Raw genomic sequence first — 22136 nt, forward strand, 5'->3', positions numbered from 1 at the left:
CCATGGCCGCTGGGCCTGTGCCTCCGGGGCCTGTGCTCCGCAGTGGGAGAGGCCGCAGCGGTGAGAGGCCCGCATACCGCAAAAAAAAAAAAAAAAAAAAAAACCAAACTGTACAAGCAGTATAGTTACGACAATATTTTAAAATGTGTAGGACACCAGCTTTAAATATACCCAATCTTAGAGGATAAGCCAAAATCGGATAGAGAACTAAAATTTGAGAAACTGGGTAAGTCTTGGCCTGCATTTGGGAGAAATTTTCTGACTTGAAAAGATGTTAGAAAGATCACCTAGCTTCAAAAACACAGCAAATGGTAGACAGAGTAAAAATTAAATTTCAAAAACAGCATGCATTTCTCAGTGGGCAAGGAAAAGAAATAAAGGGAGTGAGTGGTGTTGCAGCTTGGGGCCCAATGAGCTCTAAGTTCCAAGGAAGATGGGGGTTTGGTTTCTAAGGGATAAGACGCACTAAACATACCCCTCATGAGGAGAGGCCCTGAATCAGATTCACTTCTTAAAACAGGTTGGAATAGAGGTCATTTTTGTGAAAGGGGAGCTTAGAAAAAAGGTCAAAGAAATTGCAGAGTCCTGGTAAAAAAAAAAATGGTGTGGTCTCATTTATTTGGGAAATGTGTTACATTGTTTCCATACTCACCAAAAAGCAAAATGCAAACCAATGGTGTCAAAATTTTAAGCAGTTCATCTGTGCATACTATGCTCTAACACCGATAAAGTTTTTTTTTTTTTTTTTTTTTTTTTTTTTACTGATTTTTCATGTAAGAAAACACATCCTAAAATAATTTCTTCCTTCTTGCCAATGAAAAAGACAGTACACCAAGGGATAGTTTTCCTATTACCAAACTATCCCCAAATTACAACTTCCTGGTTTTTATTTCTAAATATGCTATGTATTATGCAGCATTTTTATTCTGATTCTCTTTAACTTTTATTTTCTCAAGTTCTTTCCCCATTCCTTTAAAACTGGGAAAAAAATTCAAATTTAATGGCCTTCTAGAGTGCTTATTTTTACCCTTCCTTGACAACAATGATAAACTAAATTATCATCCTAAAAATTCGGTTTTGTATTTAATTCAAACACTTGCTATTTTGATAGTATTTTGGAAAAAAATTACTGTACTGAGCACTTAGTGCTTTATATCAATCTAATTTCATGACCAATATAAATCCACAAAATCACAAATAAATTCTCTAAAGGTGTTTTTCTAACATGTATAGATCTCCATAACTTTAACTTTGTGGAAGCTTTAAAAACTGGTTACTAAAAACTATCTCCTATGTCTTCAGAAGTCTGTCACTCTGCCAGTATCCTCAAACTTTTTGGTCTCAAGACTCCTCCTAAACTCTCTCTCTTTTTTTTTTTTTGGTGGTACGCGGGCCTCTCACTGCTGTGGCCTCTCCCGTTGCGGAGCACAGGGTCTGGACGCACAGGCTCAGCGGCCATGGCTCACGGGCCCAGCCGCTCCGCTGCATGTGGGATCTTCCCGGGCCGGGGCACGAACCCGTGACCCCTGCATCGGCAGGCGGATTCTCAACCACTGCGCCACCAGGGAAGCCCTAAACTCTTAAATATTACTGAGGCCCCCAAAAAGCTTTTGTTAATGTAGAGTATTTATTTTGATATTTACTGTATTAGGAATTAGAAGAGAAATTTTTAATGTTTTAATTCATTTGAAAACAATAAATCCATTAAATGTTAACACAAATTAAGATTTTATGAAAAACAACTATTTTCCAAAAACATACATAAAAGTTTAATGAGGAGAGAGATGTTTCACATTTTTGCATATCTCTTTAATATCTAGGTTAAAAGAAGACAACTGGAGTTTCATATTTGCTTTTGCAGTGTGTTGCAATATGTGGTTTGGGCTGAAGCATATGAAGAATATCTAGTTTCACAAAGATATGCGGCTGGAAAATGAAGTAATCTGATAGTCTTTCAGCCAATTGTGGTTATTCTTCTTGGATACTATACCAAATCTGACAAGTGCTAAATTTCTTAAAGATCAGTTGTAATGTAGAATCTGAAACTATATTGGTAAACTTTCCACATGCTTATTGTTGGTCTATCTTGAACTCTGAACGGATGGATCTTTTACCCATGCAGGATTTTGTAACATGAGTTGGTCATCTGAAAACTACTGGTTCACTGAGTTATCATAAAGATCTTCCAAATGATGGCATATTTCATTATAATACAGTATCCCAAAAAATCCTATTTATTAATATTAATATCACTGTCCATTTCATCAGAAAAGTATGTAATTATTAACAAGTTACCAAGTTCATAGTAGTAGATTCAAGTTTTCCAATATTCTAATTTTCACTGGAAAGCCCAAATTTTATCATTGGTAGCGAACAGTCAAGTTTTTTCCCTTTAAGGGACCGGCTCCCTTAATTCATTATATTTTTTAGAAAATATCTGTCACTTAAGTACATGAGTCTCTCAATAACCATAGTTTGTCAGTCTTTCAAGTAAAACGTGTTTCAGAAAAATAGCACCTAGTTCAGCTTGTAACTCACACAACTGCTCAACTGAAAACAATATATTTTTTCAAAGATAATCATCTTATGTTGGTATGTAGCAGAAGTGCTTTATTAAAGTATACTTCCCATTTTGTCACAAAGAATATTACAAAGACATGCAACAGGAACTACAAATCAGAAACACAATGAGATACCACTTCACACCCATTCTTAGTATATCTAAAATCAAAAAGGAGGACAATGATAAATGTTGGTGGGGATGTAGAAAAACCGGAATCCTTTTGCTGGTGACAATGTAAAATGGTACAGTTACTTTGGAAAAAAGTTTGGCAGTTCCTCAAAATGTTAAACATACAACCCAGCAATTCCACTGCTAAGTATATACTGAAAAGAAACAAAAACATGTCCACATCAAAAAACTGTACATGAACGTTCATAGCAGAATTATTCTTAATAGCTAAAAAATGGAAATGTTGTCCATCAATGGATAAATGAATAAAGTGTGGTATATCCATACAATGGAATATTATTCAACCACAAAAAAGAACAAAGTACGGTTAAAGGCTACAAGACAGATGAACCCTAAAACTATTATGGTAAATGAAAAGTCAGACACAAGAGAGCCACATACTGTATGATTCTACTGATAAGATATAATAAGCAAATCTAAAGAGACAGAAAGTAGATTAGTGGTTGCTGGGGGCTCAGGGGATGGGGCAGGGAATGTGGAGTAACTGCTAATGGGTATGGGGTTTGGGGGAGGTGCTGAAAATGCTCTAAAAATAGACAGTGGTGATGGGTGCACCAGTCTGTGCCTATATTAAAAACCACTAAATTGTATACTTTAAAGGGTGAGTTTTATAGTATGTGAATTATATTTCAATAAAGCTATTATTTTAAAAAGGACATGCAGCATTCAAGGGTCAAGGTTTAGCAAAAATAACTCTTTTGACTTGTTCATCAAGGTCATTGTTAGTGAAGCTAGCTAGCATTTTTCTTTAACTGCAAGTGGATGGTCATAAAGAATACAACTACTAGTACAGTCTAGCATCACAGCTTTGATTTGTGCTAAGACACAGCAGTTTTAGCCACCATCAGTGAAAATGTCTATACAAGAAAAAAGGCAAATAAATTGTACTATTATTATGAAAAGTAGTTTGATATCAAGGACCTCTGAGAGGGTCTTAGGGATCCTCAGAGATCCACAGACCACACTTTGAGAATGCTGCTCTAAAGCATAGCTTCAGAAGGCTCAAATGCAATTAAAGGCTTTCTAAGTACAGACAATTCCTGTTTTCTAAGGATATATCACAAATTTCTCAAAAGAAAAAAGATAATACCATTACTTCAAAAAATTAAATCCAAGTGTCCCAATTTAAGAGTTTATAATCACGGACTCAGTGGAAGGTTATAACAGCACTATCTCCACAAAAACCCAAATAATGAAGTAAAAGAGTAAAAAGTAAGAATTTAGTGTACAACAAAGCATTCAATAAAACACTATCTAAATAAATAACATCACTAAGGTAATGATGATATTATCTTTTAAAAGAGATTATCTACATGTTTTATTAAGTAATTATGTATTACTTAATTCTTACACAACAAAAAGTAGACTTCCGAAATTCCTACCCATACTATCAATAATAACATATCTAACACAGCTAGGTTTAACACCTACTTCACACTTGTAAGAATAAACTATCACAGAACTGAAGAATTTTAGGTTTAGAAGGTACCCTAGATATAGTTACCTAGTCCAACAGCTGCATTTTACATGCTGAGAAAACTGAGTTTGCAAGAGAAAAAGTAACTTAGCCAAAACCACACAGCTAGCTAATGGGTGAGACAGCATAAACAGTACCTACTCCCAGTACCATGTTTTCACTATACCAACCTGATTGCCCTACCAAATAAAATGCATAAAACATTTAATTTACATCACACCAAGGACAGCCAAGACACCTTACATAACAAAAATTTTGTGATGCTTGAGAATACCAATCAGATGTGAAAAAATGTACAAAACTAAGTGATGAAAAACAACAAATGTAATTGGCATAACAGAGAAATGAATCCTTGACTTCAAAAACTACAATCTTTCAATGAAGAACAATTTGGAACACATTTTGGTGTTGACTTTTCACACAGACACAGGGAAATGTATCACCACCTTTAAAGATAACCAGATGCTGATAAACACCTCACTGAACTTATCTATAGCATGACATGACTTGGAAAACTCACCTGCAGGACTGTCAGCATTCTCTCCGGGGTGTAGTTGTATACCAGTAGAATCTATAGAGTTTACTGTAACTGTCTGTAGATTTGGCAACTGACCAGTGCTTAGACTAACTGGAGTTGAAGTCAAGGCTCCACCTGCTGCAACTTGACCAAGCGTGAGTGTCTGAACAGGCGTCAAAGTTATTTGTTGGGCAGCAGTATTCTGTATTTGCAAATTCTGCAAGTTCTGAACCCCTTGTACTTGAAATGTTTGCCAAGTTATCTGTCCAGAAGGGGTCACTGTCTGTGCCTGAATTAAAAAGGTTCCAGGATTCAGCTGCAACTGAAGATTTTGCAAAGCCTGTTGTGATATATTCTGACCACTGGCTTGCACACCATGGATTGTCTGTGGTGTAATACCTTGCACAATTTGGGCTTGACTGGTTGGCTGCTGAGACTCTTGAAGTTGTAGATGTTGTACAACAGGCTGTGCTGTAGAAACCTGAATATTCTGAGCCTGTGTCTCTTCAGAAACAGGCGACTGGATATAATTTCCCTGAAGATCTGAAGAATGGACTTGCCCACTAGTAGTAGTCAAGCTATTTGTATTTTGTTGTAATATACCTGTACTATCTATAGTAACAGGCAACTGTGATGAAGAGGATGTTGGCACAAATAAATCTGTATCAGTATTAGTTTCATTAATATCAGGAGAAACCCGCTCACCAGTCCTTTCTGAATTGTCTGAACTATCCATAGCTTGTCCTGTGTTTATCAAATGTCCATCAGCATTAATGCCTGCGGTCATTGTCTGAGAACTGCCCGAGAGTCCCAAAGAATCTAGATCGACACTATTGATTGGTACAAAGGTAATATTTCCTGGAAGACCAAGAGGCACATTAGCAACTACTTGGGTTTGGCCAGGAAAAGATGAACCACCAATTGCAACTCCCTGAACCTGGACTTGACCAGTCTGTGGTATGAGATTCTGGATATTAGAAGGAGGTGTTCCAGAGGCAAGCAAGGTTTGATTAGAGCCAGGAATGATCTGAATTTGACCACTTTCTTGATTTATACCCCCATTATCTGAAGAGCCTGTGAAACCAATCTGAACCTGCTGACCATCTGATGACTGAATCTGTGGTATTACTTGATACTGAACATTGGACACTGTACCATTTGATGAATCTGATCCTGGTGCAACTGAAAATATTTGCTGATTCTGCAAATTCTGAAGGGGAAGGACATACTGCCCACTGGAAGTAGCAGCACTTGGAATCTGTACTAGATTACCAGCTTCATCTTTTATAGTTGTAGGTGTGGCTGACAAAACCTCCCATCGGTTTGGTGCTCCTCCTAACTGTGCAGAAGCCAAATCACCTGTCTGGATAAAGAAAACAAAAAATGTTATGTGATATGTATTTGTGGTACATTTAATCCAATCCTCAAAAAACTCTAAAAACTGATATAAACCCTACCACCTGAAAATAAAAGTTCTCTTAGTAACACAACACAGCTCAAATACAGAAGTACTATATAAACTACAATAATCATCATTTCCAATTTTGTTAGTTACTGCAAAGATAACCCATGCTATGTGAGCAGGAAAAGAGTTCAATTAGAATATTCTGTTTTATGACTACCAACTGATTTTCTAATCCCTCACCTATGATCTACAGTTAAAAACAAATAAAAGTAGATCATAAATAAATAAATAAATATAAATAAATAAAAGTAGAAGTAGCTAGAGAAAAGATTATGGACAGCTCAAACCAAACATACCTCACTGAACAGAGTTCAAAAGGTATAAAACTCACTAAATCAGGTGCATTACATTTGCATACAAAAAAGAAATATCAGAGCAGTGTCATCAGTTCCTTGAGTTAGAAAAAGTTAAGATTTGTATATAACTGCTATCAACCTTAAATCAAACAATTAAAGCTACTCTTTCATGGCAGGTATTAAGGTACTCCAGAGTAAACTCAAGGTGAGGGCGATTCCTTTAGTGAGCCATCAAATTCTTTACTTTTCCCATGAACTACTAAAAAAAATATGAGACCTTAAAAATTTTTAATGAGGAAAGGTTACTACCCTGTGACCACCACTGCAAAGTCAGCCCATCTGAAAGGTTTTTCTAGAATCTATAAGCTGGAGGATATAGACTTGCTTTACCTACTTAAGTTTGCAGTAGAATGCTAGACATATACGTTTTGTATTCTGTGATCTGCTAGAATCTCAGATATCATCTCCATATTTTATGGACTAGACAAGACTAGAAATATTCCAATGGAGGAAAGTAGAAAGCAATAAAACCCAAGAAATCAATGTCAATTTTTTTTTGACATTGACATTTGACATTCAAAGGGTAAATTTTTTAAGGAATAGTAACAGTAACATCTAACATTTGAACTGTTCTTTTATAAGCCAAAAACCACTTTTATATGCCAAGAACCATGATAGGGATTTATAAGATTATATCACCTGTTGCTTACAACTATCCTATGAGGTATTATTATGACTATCCCCATATCACAGATGACAAAACTGAGAGACAAAATCACACAGCTATCAAATGGCCAAAACAGGATTTAAAACTAAGCCAGTCTAACTCCTGAAGCCAGGCTCTTAAATACTATACCATACTTGTCTCAGACGAGGGGTAAAGACATGGGGAATGAGACCCTATATGAATTAATCACCATCAAAATAATGCCATCCCTAATCCATTTCCTTCTAGATCTGTATATAATTTCTGTAACTCCACACACCACTAGACAATGAGAACATCAGCATATCTAGCCCAGAATTCTCAACCTAGGATCCATGCTTGGGATTCAAGGGATCTTTAAATCCTCTAAAATAGCATACCAACTTTTTGATAGATGGCCGGGGTGGAGGTGGGGGGGGCAATGGTATCTAGAGTTTCTTCACATTCTCAAAGGGGGTCTGTGACCATAAAAAAAAAAAAGTTAAGACAAATACTGTTCTCTCAACATAAACCATTCCACAAAATTTAATACAAATATTGTAGAACCAGATGAACCTAAAAATTTCTTAAGGAGACTCACTACCTAATTTTCATGTACACACACAGTTGAGTATATATTTCAAAAGATGAACCACAGTGTAATGACTCCATTCAAGACATTTGAGCCTATCTGCCAAGATGAAATAAGGATGAGTAAGCCCATGAGATATACAAGCTCATCTTCAAGTGTTTCACAACCTATCCAAGCAGACATACACATACAAGCTACTACTATGTGAATAGTGGTGTACCCGAGGCATATAATCAGAACACTTTGGGGGAACATAGAAAAAAAAAAAAAAAAGATTTCACAGAAGAGTTTTTTAAGTAATTGTGGATAAAATTTAAGATTTCACTGTGGGTGGTTAGGAAGCAGAAATACAGGTATTAACAAGCTATAGAAATAAAGTCACAGACTTTTAAGAGACTCTAAAAAAATAATGTGTAGTTTGGAGTTCAAGAGAGGATCCAGAAAACATTCATATTCATAGAAAAGAGTAATGGGGAACAGGACTAGACATTTTTATCAGGGCCTGTAGTAAACAGTTTCACAGGTCCTACTAAGGAGTTTGGACTTTATCCGACAGATAGTGAATGAAAGCTATAAAAGGTTTTGAGGCAAGTGAGTGGCACAATCAGATCTGTGCTTTATAAAGATAAACTAAAGACCTAGTGAAGGAGACCAAAAGGCTGAAGACAGTAAAGGCAGAGAAACCGTAGGACCCAGGACAAATGTCCAGGCCTGAACTAAAATAGTGATCTATCTTTTAAACACAAACATTTAAACTTATCAAACTTAAATTGTTAAAGTGAAGCACCAGACTTTAAAAGTAGCCTATATTCTTCAAATTCTACCTGGTATACAAATTACAAGCTTAGTCTTCTTTCCCTATATTAGAGTAACAATTCATGTTTCACTTCAGTCTCTTGGCATTTTAAATAAAGATATTTAAATCTATCCTTTATATTGAAATCTACACTAAAGTATAGTGCTTCAGATCCAATTCTTATCTTCTTAAGGTTCACCTTTGGAGAATCAACCTTGAATTTTTTCTGACCAGCATTAAATATATAATTTTTCAACTTATATCAAAGAATATAGTATCTTACATACAAATTAACTTTACAATGCAGTCATCCATAGGTATCCCCAGGGGATTGGTTCCAGGACCCTGCAGATATCAAAATCCCCCATGCTCAATTCCCTTACATAAAATGTATACTACAGGCAGACCTCCAAGGATGCAGAACCCACAGATATAGAGAGACAACTGTACTGGCATTTTGTCTCTTCTTCATCCTTAAAATAAAAAGTCAAATTTATGGCATCTGAGTATTTTTTTAACAAAACCTTAATAAGAGCAGATATTCAACCATAAGCGAACAGCTTTCTAGTTCAAGAAATTCCTTGAAAATAAATACAACTACTCAAATGACAAGTCTGAATAAATACTACCCAAGAACCCCCTTCTCCAGAAGCTAAATAAAAATAAACTATAGTACCACTTTTCCCAACAACGCAGGCCATTAATTGAAGGGAAATCCCCAAACCTAGGACAAAACGATGTACTTGAACTTTTTTGAGTAAACCTAAGATTAAAAGCATATATAAAAAATATTTATGAACACTGAAACAAGAATACTAGACTTTCATGATATAAGCTAAGACTATAAATGCTTAGAGAAAGTGAGTACACTGCACTAGAAAGGAAAAAATTCACAAGTGGGTTCTAGCCTAGCTAGAACCATGGAATTATGTGTGATTTAGAGCAGGACCTTATGGGAAAAACATTACCTTGCAAGGTCATAAGATCCTAAAGAAAGTGTTAAGCTTCATAAACTGTAAAGCACTATATAATCCTAAAGTATCCTTATGATAATAACTAAGATTATGAAGACAGACTTGAAAAACATCCAATTGTGCCTAGCATAATGATCGATAAATACTTATTGAATGAATAAAAGTATTTTACTTTAAAATTACTGCAAAGGAAATGATAGGAAAAATGAATAAAACCGACCTTGAGATATTACGGTCTTCAATGAAAAAACTCTACACCAATTTTAAACCAATTCCACAATGAATAACCCCCAAATATTTCAAAACTACAAAGCCTACTAAATCCACTCATTTGTAAGAGAAATTTCATCAGCAACATAGCAAAAAAATAGATAAATTAGAATCTGAGACCAAAAAAAAGTTATAAGAATGTGTGATGGGGCTTCCCTGGTGGCACAGTGGTTAAGAATCCACCTGCCAATGCAGGGGACACAGGTTCAAGCCCTGGTCCGGGAAGATCCCACATGACATGGAGCAACTACGCTCGTGCGCCACAACTACTGAGCCTGCGCTCTAGAGTCCATGAGCCACAACTACTGAAGCCCACGTGCCTAGAGCCCTTGCTCCAAAACAAGAGAAGCCACCGCAATGAGAAGCCCACGCACCACAACGAACAGTAGCCCCCGCTCACCGCAACTAGAGAAAGCCCGCATACAGCAACGAACACCCAACCCAGCCATAAATTAATTAATTTTTAAAAAATGTGTGATGTTAGGCTACTGGAAACACTACAAAGGGAGAAATAAAAACATACAACCCAGGCAAGAATTAGTATTTGGTTTGGATTCAAGATAACCCTCTTCATTAAGCCTAGACATTAAAAGAAAAATCCACCAGTATTTCTTTCAGTAATTCTAATATTCTTATTGACAAAACACCAATTAACATGGACACTGGCATTACTGTAAAAGGTTGTAACTGAAGGTAATCCGAGTTTCCCTCTGTATACAAACACATAATCACATGGTAAAAAAGACCACATCCAAGAGTAGCCCTGGAACACTGCTATAGCAAATTCATTACAAGGGCATTCTCCACTACAACCAGGCATAAAATGGGTACACACACACACACACACACACACACACACACACACACAACACCCAAGGATATCTTCTCCATAACACCTGTGTAAAGGAAAAAAATAAACTTCACACCAACTTATTACATCACATTTAGAAAGGATTATTAACCTCTCAGTTAATGGACTTATAAAAGCCAGAAATGGGCAAGGAAAGAATATAACTGGAAACAAGTGTGAAGGTAAGGTGAAAACAAACTTAAGAACCACTCTTTGGCAAGTACTAAAGTTTCTTAAAATCTTCAAAGGGGCAGTAAAGAACACAGACTGCAGATACAAAAACAATTACCTAATGAATTCCTTACAATGACAGTGTAAGTCTTATTTGAAATAACAGCCAAAATAACTTTTTTTGAAATAAGTTATTATTCACTTTGTAGTTCACCAACATTTACGTAATAAATGAACACTAAATTTACAAGTTAAGCTGAAATTCAGGCAATGCCTTTCATAATATTTACTTGTTCAATTTATTACACTGAATTACAAGCGAAATAAGCAAAATAGTAATTCACAGGTTCACACAAATGTAGATTGGACAAGTTAGTATCTCACAAAGGTCTACTTTTTCTATACCTTGATCTATTACTAAAACTACACAACTTTTAATAATAAATATAAAAGAATCTTGCCATCAAACCAATTTTAAGAGTCCACGCTGTGGGACATTACAGGTGAGAATGGTTTGTGATTAGACCTATTCAGCTCTGTACTGAGGGTAACCAAACACTCTTGGCCAGGATCCAGGATGAACACACATCATACTCTAACAAATTCTAAATTGAAAATACGTGAAGCAAATCTGCAGTACAGCTATTGGCTTTTCAATGCCCTTTTAATCTTAAAATGCCAAACTAGAGCTTCCCTGGTGGTGCAGTGGTTGGGAATCCGTCTGCCGATGCAGGGGACACAGGTTCAAGCCCTGGTCCAGGAAGATCCCACATGCCGCGGAGCTCCTAAGCCTGTGCGCCACAACTACTGAGCCTTCACTCTGGAGCCCGCGAGCCACGGCTACTGAGCCCATGCGCCACAACTACTGAAGCCCACACGCCTAGAGCCCGTGCTCCGCAACGAGAAGCCACCGCAATGAGAAGCCCTCGCAGCACAATGAAGAGCGGCCCCTGCTCGCCGCAACTAGAGAAAGCCCGCACGCAGCAACAAAGACCCAACGCAGCCAAAAGTAAATAATAAATAAATAAATTTTTTTTTAAAAAAAAAAGCCAAACTAAACTAGTATAAAGTTGCATCTTATGTGTATATTTCCCCTTGGTTTTAAACACAACAATACTATATGCAATGTGGTATCCTGAACTGAATCCTGGAACAGAAAATGGGCATTAGTGAAAAAAATCGTGATATCAGAATAAAGTCTATAGTTTAGCTAATAACACTGTATCATTGTTAATCTCCTAGTTTTGACAAATGTATCATGGTTATATTAACATTAGAAGAAGGTGGGTGAAAGGTAAAAGGTACCTTCTCAGTTCTATCTTTGCAACTTTTGTGTAAATATGAAATAAACCCAAAATAAAATCTTTAAAAAGCACAGCTCCAAAAAATCTCTCCCTAAACCTCTCATAATTCCCAGCAATTTGAATAAACTAACACTATCCAAGCACATTTTTAAGTGGGGACAACTACTATGAAATCACTTAAATTCTTTCATTTTCTGAGTTGTCCATGTCTAAAATTCATCTTTGAATTGGAAAAATAATTTTCCCATTCACTAAGGCAAACATACTCAAGCAGTCTTACTAATTTTTACTCAGTGAAAAATGTTAACGCACAGGTACCAAACATACAAAGAAAAAATGCTCAGACTGATTCTGGTTCATGTTCATCTGGCGGGAAATGTGATGTCAGTAGAGATTTGGTAGTTCAGAGGAGCTGAAGAGGGATGGAAACAACTTCCCTACAAATATATGGCCACAGTAGGGTAAGATTGGAGACAGTATTCTACTCTTTGGGTGAGATTCATGTACATATACATATTTTTTACCTGTAACTTCCTCCTTCACTTCTCTCCTCCCCCAATCACTGAGCTGATATCTAAAGATTTGGTAAGTTGCAGTTACAAAAAGTTTTCTGTTCTATTCGAAAGATTAAAAAAGATAAGTAGAAGCAATCTGCTTTGCAATTTTACTCATGCAATGGTTTTTAAGATAAACTTTTTTTTTTTGTGGCACTGTGGGCCTAACGGGATATAGTTCATAAAAGAGGTTTACCAGTCCATAAATTTGTTTAAAAAGTAACAATGCCTCTCACATACATGATTTTAAGCCTTTACATTTTAATCTGCTTACAAAAGGACAAAATCTGAAGTCATACTTTTTTTAAGTCATTAAATCTACTCACATCCCTCTACGGTATAATTTCAAACACTAAAATTACAAATACAATATTTAACAATATAGCTTAACATAAGCTTCACTTTTAATGCCTTGGAATACTAGGAATTTCCTGCAGACTATACCAAATATCAAACTTTTTTGTCCACAGTGACAATTCAAAATATCACGACACAAACCAATTCCCATAATCCACATTTAAAAAAAAAACACGCAAAAATGATGGGAGAAATTTCAATTATTTTAATAAGTGAACACATCTACATGTTAAACTAACGTAACAACAAAGATTCAAACAAATATAAAATTCACAGTAGTCTTAGAAAGTTTCTAGCTAATAGGTATGAAGCCCTCCTGTAACACTGGCCGGCTCCTCCCCCTGCCCCCGACAAACTAAAAACCCTATAAAGAGAATCCCACCACATCTTATCAAACTGGCAATCACAATAAAATGAAAATATAGCTTTGCCAACCAAATTCAACTAAGTATGGTATGCATTAGCATTCATGTAAATATTGATATAATTCCATACACGTACTTTTGTTTCTAACCTATTCAATTTCAAGAACCAAAGTACTAAGTAACTTCGCCGATTTCAACGGTAACTTAAACTCCATTTATGAAAAATTACTGTAAATTTAAGTAGTTTGCAAAAACTAAAATTCGACAATTTAGAATGGCCATCAAAAAAGCACTCAAAAAGTATTCAAGTGTTCATTCTTGTATACAAAAGAGTAATTCAAAGAGTAAACCTCCGTTCCTTTTCTAAAAAAAGATTTAACACTTAAATCAGTAAGATCTAGTAACTTCCAGTAGGAAAAGCCCCGAGTTCAAAAAATACTAGAAACTGAAGACACTGCCTCCGTAGCTGATACTATCTATGGCCGATAGGCTGTGCCTGAAATTTCCGTAGTGCTCGGCGAAGGAGTTTTCAGCACTGATATGAATTGCTCTAACATCCATTTTGGAGTCCTCTACCCCCACCCTCTCAGACTTCATTTTGTAGTGAATTTGGATGGAGGTGCCGCAGCGACAATGCAGAGAAAGCCTGGTCTGGCTTCTAATCCGTACAAGCATGCGAAAGAGCAAGAAAGGGCGCCCCGGCCGCGCGACCGTCCCTCTCCGGGAAGGCGCGGGCTCCGGGGAGGCCTTTCGGGCGGGATGGCGGGCGCGCCGCGGGCCCGGGATGGCGGGTGCAGGGCCTCTGCGGGGGCGGGCCGCGCGCGAGACTTACCGCTCCGGCGGCGGCGGGGGCCCCGGCTGCGGCGGCCGCCTCCTCCTCGTCGTCGCCCGGCGATGGTGGCCCTATCTTGCTGCAGGTAGCGGCCAGCAGAGCGAGCGGTGACGGCTGAGTGTCCTACCCCCGATGGGCGGGTTCAGAGAGGGAGACAGGGGGAGGGGGTGGCGGTTAGGGCCGGGCCGCGCTCGCACAGGAAGTGCGACTCGGGCCTCGCAGGCTGCACCCGGGCGAGCGCCAGCCCGCGCTCTCCTCCTCCTCCTCGCCTCCGGCTCGCACGCACACGGGCTCCACCGTCCGCGGGAAGGCGGGCGGCGGGCCGCGCGCCGGGCCTCCACCTTCCGCCCGGAACCCACCCCCGGGAGGGCGCAAGCTCACACACTCACACTCTCTCTCTCTCTCTCTCTCTCACTCACACAGACACACAGACACACACACTCACACACACACACTCACTCACACAAAAAGACGGCGGGCGGGGGAGCGCGGGCGGGGTCGGAGCGTTGGCGCCTCAGGCGGGCAGCTCCCGGGGCGGGGGGAGGGGAGGAGAGAAGCGCGGAGGGAGGGGAGAGGCGAGGGGAGGAGAAAGCGGCGCGAGGGGGGAGCCGGGCCGGGGCTAAGCCGCTCCTCACCTGGGCCGCCGCCGCCACCACCGCGCCGTTTCCGTGCTGCTGCTGCTGCAGATACTCGCCGTGGCCGCCGCCGCCGCCGCCGCTGTCCACGTCCAAGGCAGCCATTTCCTCTTGTTTCACGGGCTTTTCGGGAGCTGCAGGCACAGCGCGGGGGGGGTGGGGGTGGGGAGGAAGGCGGGTGGAGGAGAGGGAGGGGGCCCGCGGGCCGAGGCGAAATTACTCCGAAAGCCCGGACCGAGTCCCCTTCCCCTCCCCCACCCGCCCCCCGGCGGCGGCGGCGGCTGCTCCCTCCTCCCCTCCTGCTGCTGCCCCCGCCCGCCGCTGCCTGTAACCCTCCTCCTCCTCTTTCCCTCCTCCTCCTCCTCCCCGCGCTGCCCCTGCCCCCTCTCCTCTCCTCTCCTCCCCTTTCCCTTCGCGCCGCTCGCTCTCACTCGCGCTCGCTCCTCTCGCACCGTCAGTCACTCACACGCTCGCCCGCCGCCCGCGCCCGCACACAGGGGGATGCGCTCCCGGCGGCCCGGGCCGCTACCCCCGGGCCCGGCGGGGACACTGCGTTGCTGGGGCTTGAGGGGTGGACGGTAGCTGGCGGGGAGGGGAGGGAGGCGGAGGGGAGTGCGGCTTTCTGTCTCTCACAGACACTCGGTCGCACACAGGGGGCCGGGAGCCGGCGGCGGTGGCCCCCGGCTGGCTGTGGTCGGCGGTAGCGGCGGCGGCGGCAGCAGCAAGGGTTGCTCTCTCTCGGCTTTACGTACCGGTCATAGTGTGTTTAGGGCACCTCAGGCGGGGCTCCCCGCCGCCTTACACATGGTGAGGAGCGAAGGCGGCGGCGGCGGGAGAGGATGCGGGAAGCGGCGGCGGACACGGCCGGAGCGGTCCGGGGATTTTTTTTCCTATTTTGATTGACTGTGCGGGAAACACAAAAGGTGGAGCCTCCAGCCCAAAAGGGGGGAAGAGGGTGACAGCCCGCCCGGAAGTTCCGCCCCTCTTCTCCGCGCTCATTCGCCACCACGCTCTTCGTAGGCAGTGCTCATTGGTCCGGATGCCCGTCCGTCACTCGGCCAGGCGGCGCGCTTCCTGTTTGCCCCCCGGGTGGAAGGGGAGAGACAATGAGCGGTCGTGGCGGCGAAGGTTCCCGAGAGCGGCTGCGGCTCGCCTGTTACCCTGCTGTGGCCGCCTAGTTCGCCGGCTGCCGCTGCCAGGCCGAGGCGAAGGCCTCTTCCACCTTGCAGGCGCTCGGAGCCAGCCCCAGCAAGCTGTAGGGGGGCTGAGCTGGGGAGGAAATCCGTCCCCGGAGGATCCGGCTCCACTCGACGCTTCCTCCATCCCGGCGGCAGCCGGATCTCCCCAGGGCGCTCTCGGAGCCTCTGCTTCCCTGCGCTGCCAGGAGGCCGCCACCGCTCAGCCCCGGGGCTGCTGCTGCGACCGCTGCTGCTACTGAGCAAACCGGGCCCGCCCCGCGAGCCCGGGAGGAGGGAGCTGGTATTGGGGGAGACACCCCCTCCGAGGCTGGAGGAGGATTTTCTCTCACACACGTTCAGCTCTTAGATTCAGTCTGAGCCATGTCGTTCCCATCCCCCTTAGCCCCTGGTTTCCCAACCAATCTCCCACTTTTACGTACCCTGGAAGCAGGCATTTTAAACAGAAAAGAAATCTCAATTCACCTAACAGGAGAGCTTTCATTCTGGCCAGTGGCACCAAAGCAGACAAATATATTTCATTTAATACGTAGTGCGTATATTCAAAGGGACACAATGCTTTAAAAAAATTTTTTTTCGGCCACATAATCATTTTGTTGCACAAACATAAACTATTCCCTGCTTCTTAATCGTCTTGGTAACAAGTGAAATATCTGAAAAAGCCCATCAATAATTGCCAGCATTTTTTAAATAGTGAATCTCAGCGAAGTTTTTTTTCTTGGAACATTTTAGTTACACTTTAATTTAAAATCCCGTTTCGCTTACTGGATTAGGTTAATACTCCTTTGCTCTTTGGCATCCTTGACATCTTGATGTCATCCTGGGTGGGAGAAATACTCAAGGGGTGGGTGTGTGTGTGTGTTGCCAACTAAGAGACATCTCTGCCTATTACCTTTAGATCTAATTGCCAAGAGAGAGGTTAAGCTCAAAAGGTAGAAATGCTGTCCACCATACGCTTTTTGTTAGAAATCTGACTCCAAGAATTAGTGTTCCAACTGTGATCATTAAATTTGTTTCGTAAATAAAGTTGTGCTGGGGGCTGGAGTTGTAAAGCCCAAGCACTTGAACTAGATTTTGTGTGCGCTAACTGAAAAGAATTTAATAATTCTTTTATGAGAGAGCTTGCATCTCAGTTTTTATATTTTCATCTCATAGGATCAGAAACATTGAATGGTTAATGGGCACTTAATTGTACAAAAGATGGAATTTCCAAGGAAATGACCTAAAAACCACAAACATGCAAAAACAAGACTTGAAATTCTAAATCTAAGAATGAAGATGTCTTCTAACAGTGAGAACTTTTGTCTCATAAGTGGAAGAATCACTTTTTAAAGTAAATTGTATAAACCCTGTACCGTTTTACACTTAAATTCTAAAGGAAAATTAAAGTGTTATAGAATAAGCTGATTTTTGAAGAAGAAAAAGAGGGATGGGAGGCTTCAGGGGAGGACAAGTGAAAACAAGTGGAGTGGGATAGAGGGAGGGAAGTCACAGTATTGTCACTCTTTCTACTTACATGGATGTAATGGATAGAGAATAGCTCTTTCCCTAGAAGAGATACTTCAGACATTTTCAGGTGCTTTTCTAGGAGTGGGGATGTGTTTTATGAGTCTAAGCATACTACCTCCATGCCCCTTTCACAAAGTCTTAGTCTAGCCACCCATAGAAAGCAAAGTACTTGGCCACAAAAATTCAGTTCATTTCCTCACTGATACCAATTGACAAATGGAAATGAAAAAATCATTTTCAAACATTTTTGGTCCATAGACCATTCTGACAAGATGCAAAAACACTTCATCTAATCTAACTGAAGAAATAATAACCTACCAGAGCTAACTATTCTGCTTTTAATGCAATGTTTTTAAGAGACACATATACCAAAAGTATCACTACTACATAATGAAATTCAGAGGACCTGCTCAGACCACACTGAAAAGAGTTATTGTCATGGAATATCTTAAGAAGACTGGAAATGAAGGTAGTCTCTGGAAAGAACATCTTTTCTTAGCTATTCCAGTACTGTAGTCAAATCTTGAAATACAATTTGTGTTAATTAAAAGGTATTTGTTTTTTGGTAGAAGACGGCCTCTCAATGGCACTTACTGCTACATTACATAGGAACTCAGAAATTGCAGTTGCTTATCAAGAAGGGAAGTGCTGTGCTGGATATTATTTATACTTTCTCCTTTCCAAAGATAATTTGAGGAAGCTCTATGCTGGTCACTGTTTACATCACAGCAGGAGATCTGAATGTCACTTTATTTTCCCTTTTTCTCAATTTCCTCACTTATTTTTTTAAATCTTATTTGTGTTTTTTGTAAGTTAAATCCTTTGGAAACCGTGATGAATGTCAAAGGGCCTCAAAGACTTCTATAGACCCACTGGCATGACATCTTCACGCATCTTCAATCCTCTTTTTCTCTACAAAGAGAAGAGGGCACTAAATAATACTTGATTCACATCTGCAGGAGCCTAGCCATTCTGTATTAAAAACAGCGAAAGCCCTGGTTAACTGCACCACAGCTAAAGGGCTCTGCCCTTTCCTTCACAGCCCCTACTGCCTTTCTTCCCTTCTGAGCATCTATTAAGAGAACAATATTAAATTGCCAATATTCACTCATTTTTTGTCTAAAAAGGTGGCAATTTTGTATAGTTCCACCTAAGTCAATGTCTTTAACATAAAATTTGTTGCTATGATTGTGACCCTCCTTTTACCCACCTCTGAATCTCTTTAGCTTGTGTACACTGGATTTCAAGAATCTTCAAGTTTGTTCTACTTATGTAATCACTATCCTATTTCAGAAGCATTCTAGTTGACATTGACTAGGTGTGCTTAACCCCCTTCATATTTCACATCTTCCCTACTTTCTCAAAAATACACCTCAAAAGCCATGTCTCCTGTCTTATTTTTACTTATTCTACCAAAAAGGAGAGCTTTTTGAGCTTTTGCTATGTGCCTACTCCTTTGTATCTTTAATCCTCACAGCCCTAAAAGGTAAGTATCATAGGTTCATCATTGTATAGATAAGGAAACTGAGGCTAGCGAGGTTTTCAGACTTGCTCAGTGTCATTTTCAAATAAATGGCAGAGTCAGGCTTCAAACCCATGTGTCAGTCTCACCAATCAACATATCAAGTCTTCTTAAATGATCAACTGAAAAGACTCACCCGTTCTATAGAAAATAAAGAGAAAAGATAAAGGAAACAAAGTAGATCAAACATACATATTTATAAGGAAGATCATTTTTAAAGCACATCTTCTTAGAATGTGAACTCCTTGTGTTAGGGGTCATATATTTTGAATGCTCTAACCAATACTGAACACGTTGTGGATGTTTAATTAATACTAAGCAGAAAGACTGTCACAATTATCTTGTGGGAAAATGAATGATGAATTTAAAAATTACAATTAATCAATACATACTGTATGATAAAATTTCTTTGACCTTATAATAGTTCACCTCTTTCAAGATCAACTTTCCCAAGTGAGTTAGACTCTCATTTTCATTCAAGCGCCACACCAACGATATCACCATGGTACGAAAGGACTGATATTTTTACAATTCAAGAAATCCCATTCTTTTCATTCAGGCTGTTGACGTCCCTGGGTATTCTAAATTTTCTAAGTATCCATAACACTTCTGAAGTCATCTTCATGTCAGTCCAGGAAGCTTAGTCTACTGCCATATTTCTGAGTTGTTGCAATTTTCTAAGAAAAGATGGATTATGCATTTCTACCTTGTTAATAATCTGTCTTAGAAGAATATAAAGTGCTAGAAAGTATCTTGTGAATTATCTTTCTTAGAATAATATTAAAATGCTAGAAATTATCTTGGTTGTAAGTTAGAAAACTTATGAGGTAGCTTTACTTAAAAATATTAACACTTACAAATATACTTTAGGGACTTCCCTGGTGGTGCAGTGGTTAAGAATCCGCCTGCCAAAGCAAGAGACACGGGTTTGATCCCTGGTCTGGGAAGATCCCACATGCCGCGGAGCAACTAAGCCCGTGCGCCACAACTACTGAGCCTGTGCTCTAGAGCCCGCGAATCGCAACTACTGAGCCCACGTGCTGCAACTACTGAAGCCCGTGTGCCTAGAGCCCGTGCTCTATGACAAGAGAAGCCACCGCAATGAGAAGCCCGCGCACCGCAATGAAGAGTAGCCCCTGCTCACCACAACTAGAGAAAGCCTGTGTGCAGCAACGAAGACCCAGCGCAGCCAAAAATAAATAAATTAATTAATTTTTTAAAAAAGATTATTATAAAAAAGTATACATATATACTTTAATAATACTTAAAAGTAAACCTGATGCCATTAAGTGGTGTCCCTCGATGAACAATAACCTTCAACATGAAGTGTATTCATAATTTATTTCATGATTAAATCTCTATCTTATAATGGAATTTGTTTGTTTGTTTTTGGCCGCACGGTGTGGCTTGTGGGATCTTAGTTCCCTGACCAGGGATCAAACCCCTGGCCACGGCCGGGGCGCTGAGTCCTAACCACTGGACTGTCAGGGAATTCCATTTTTCTATCCTTTAATCCTATAAGCCAGACAGATCTACCAACTATTCTCAAAAAGAGCCAACAATGCCCAAGGCCTAGTTAGAGGAGGTGAGAGAAAGAAGAAAACATAAAGAATGAAGTGGCAGAGAGCAAGTTGGATAGAACTGTAGAAAATATTGAAAACAGTTTTTACCTGCCTTGAGGAATAGAATTTTTCCAATTACCAAAAAAATGGCTGAAATGCTACACCATGTCATCACTCCATTTCAACTCTAGAGTCGAGTAAAAAAATAAAAGCAATTAGACACACACATATATTTATTATATATACAAATGTGTGTGTATATATATATGTATGCATTATATACAGTAAAATGCACAATGGTTAATAAATTATGGTATATTCATTAAATAACATTTAAAATCAATGAAAGATGATTCATCATGGATAAATCTCAAAAATAATAGTGAGTGATAAAAAGTTATAGTAGGATAAACAGTATACCACCATTTACATAAAGTTTAAAACCATACCGACTTATAGTCTATACTATATATGGATATATGTGGAGTAAAACTATAAATCTTGCATGGGAATGATAAATACTAAATTTTAAATGTTGATTACCCTTGGAATGGAGAGAAGGATGGGATCTGAATGGATTTCATATTTCAAGTTTTTCTTAAGCTAGGCTGAGTATACTATCATTATGATATTGTTCTCTATTACTACCCTGTTTGCCTGAAATATTTCACAATCATTATTTTAAACAAACAAACAAAAGAATAAATTAATACATGGGTCTATGGCAGAGGTATTAAAATAAGCATGCTCAGGCAGCTGACTGACTGAAGGAGTGGAGGGGAGGGAGAGAATGATTCACATATGACTAAGTTTTCCAGCTTTAGTAACTGGAAAGATGAGCTGGGAATAAAGAATATAAAAAATGGAATGGGTATGGGACAGACAATCATGAGTTTGATTTTAGATGTGTTGAGTTGGAGGTGCTAGCAGGATATTCATGAGAGATCCAAGTTTACAGACTATTGTAAACTTGAACTCATAGCTAAAAAGAGAAGCAAATGCAGGGCAGGGATTTGGGTGCCTGTGAAATAACAGAAAATACATGTATTGCTCTCTGCCCCCTCCCTACGCCCCCAGCCCCGTTCCTGGCACAGAGCTCCTATCACTCTTGTGATTTCCTAAGTGATAGGAGCACTAGGAGAATCTTTTGTTCAAATATTTGGTCTTTGACCCTGGATCTTGACACAGAGCTCCTAAATCCCTTGGAATTTCCTGGATGATAGGAGTATCTTTTGTTCTAATGAACTGACTTCGAATGGGCTCCTGGACGGGGGCCAATCACTATAAAGACCAAGCCATGATTAGAAACTTGGAACTTTCAGCCCCACCCCCTATCCTCTGGAGAGGGGCTGGAAAACGAGTCAATAATCGGTCGTGCCTATGTGATGATGCCTCCTTAAAAATCCCTAAAGTATGGAGTTCAGAGAGCTTCCTGATTGCCAGATGCTAGGAAGG

General features: G+C 40.2%; 1 protein-coding gene across 1 annotated transcript in view; it reads right to left on the reverse strand.

Moving 5' to 3' along the window:
- The window catches only part of SP3 (Sp3 transcription factor), a 63743-nt gene extending 47935 nt beyond the window's left edge, over positions 1-15808 (reverse strand). Inside the window, exons 1-4 of the mRNA XM_059054540.2 lie at positions 15645-15808; positions 14893-15026; positions 14258-14380; positions 4750-6109 (exon numbers count right to left, since the gene is read on the reverse strand). Coding sequence (XP_058910523.1) covers positions 4750-6109; positions 14258-14380; positions 14893-15026; positions 15645-15651 — 1624 coding nt within the window. The 5' untranslated portion in view covers positions 15652-15808. The remainder of the gene's footprint in view (positions 1-4749; positions 6110-14257; positions 14381-14892; positions 15027-15644) is intronic.
- Positions 15809-22136: the final 6328 nt, after the last annotated feature.

The sequence above is a fragment of the Kogia breviceps genome, chromosome 2 (genome assembly GCF_026419965.1).
Source record: "Kogia breviceps isolate mKogBre1 chromosome 2, mKogBre1 haplotype 1, whole genome shotgun sequence".
In the NCBI taxonomy this organism is placed as follows: Eukaryota; Metazoa; Chordata; class Mammalia; order Artiodactyla; family Physeteridae; genus Kogia; species Kogia breviceps.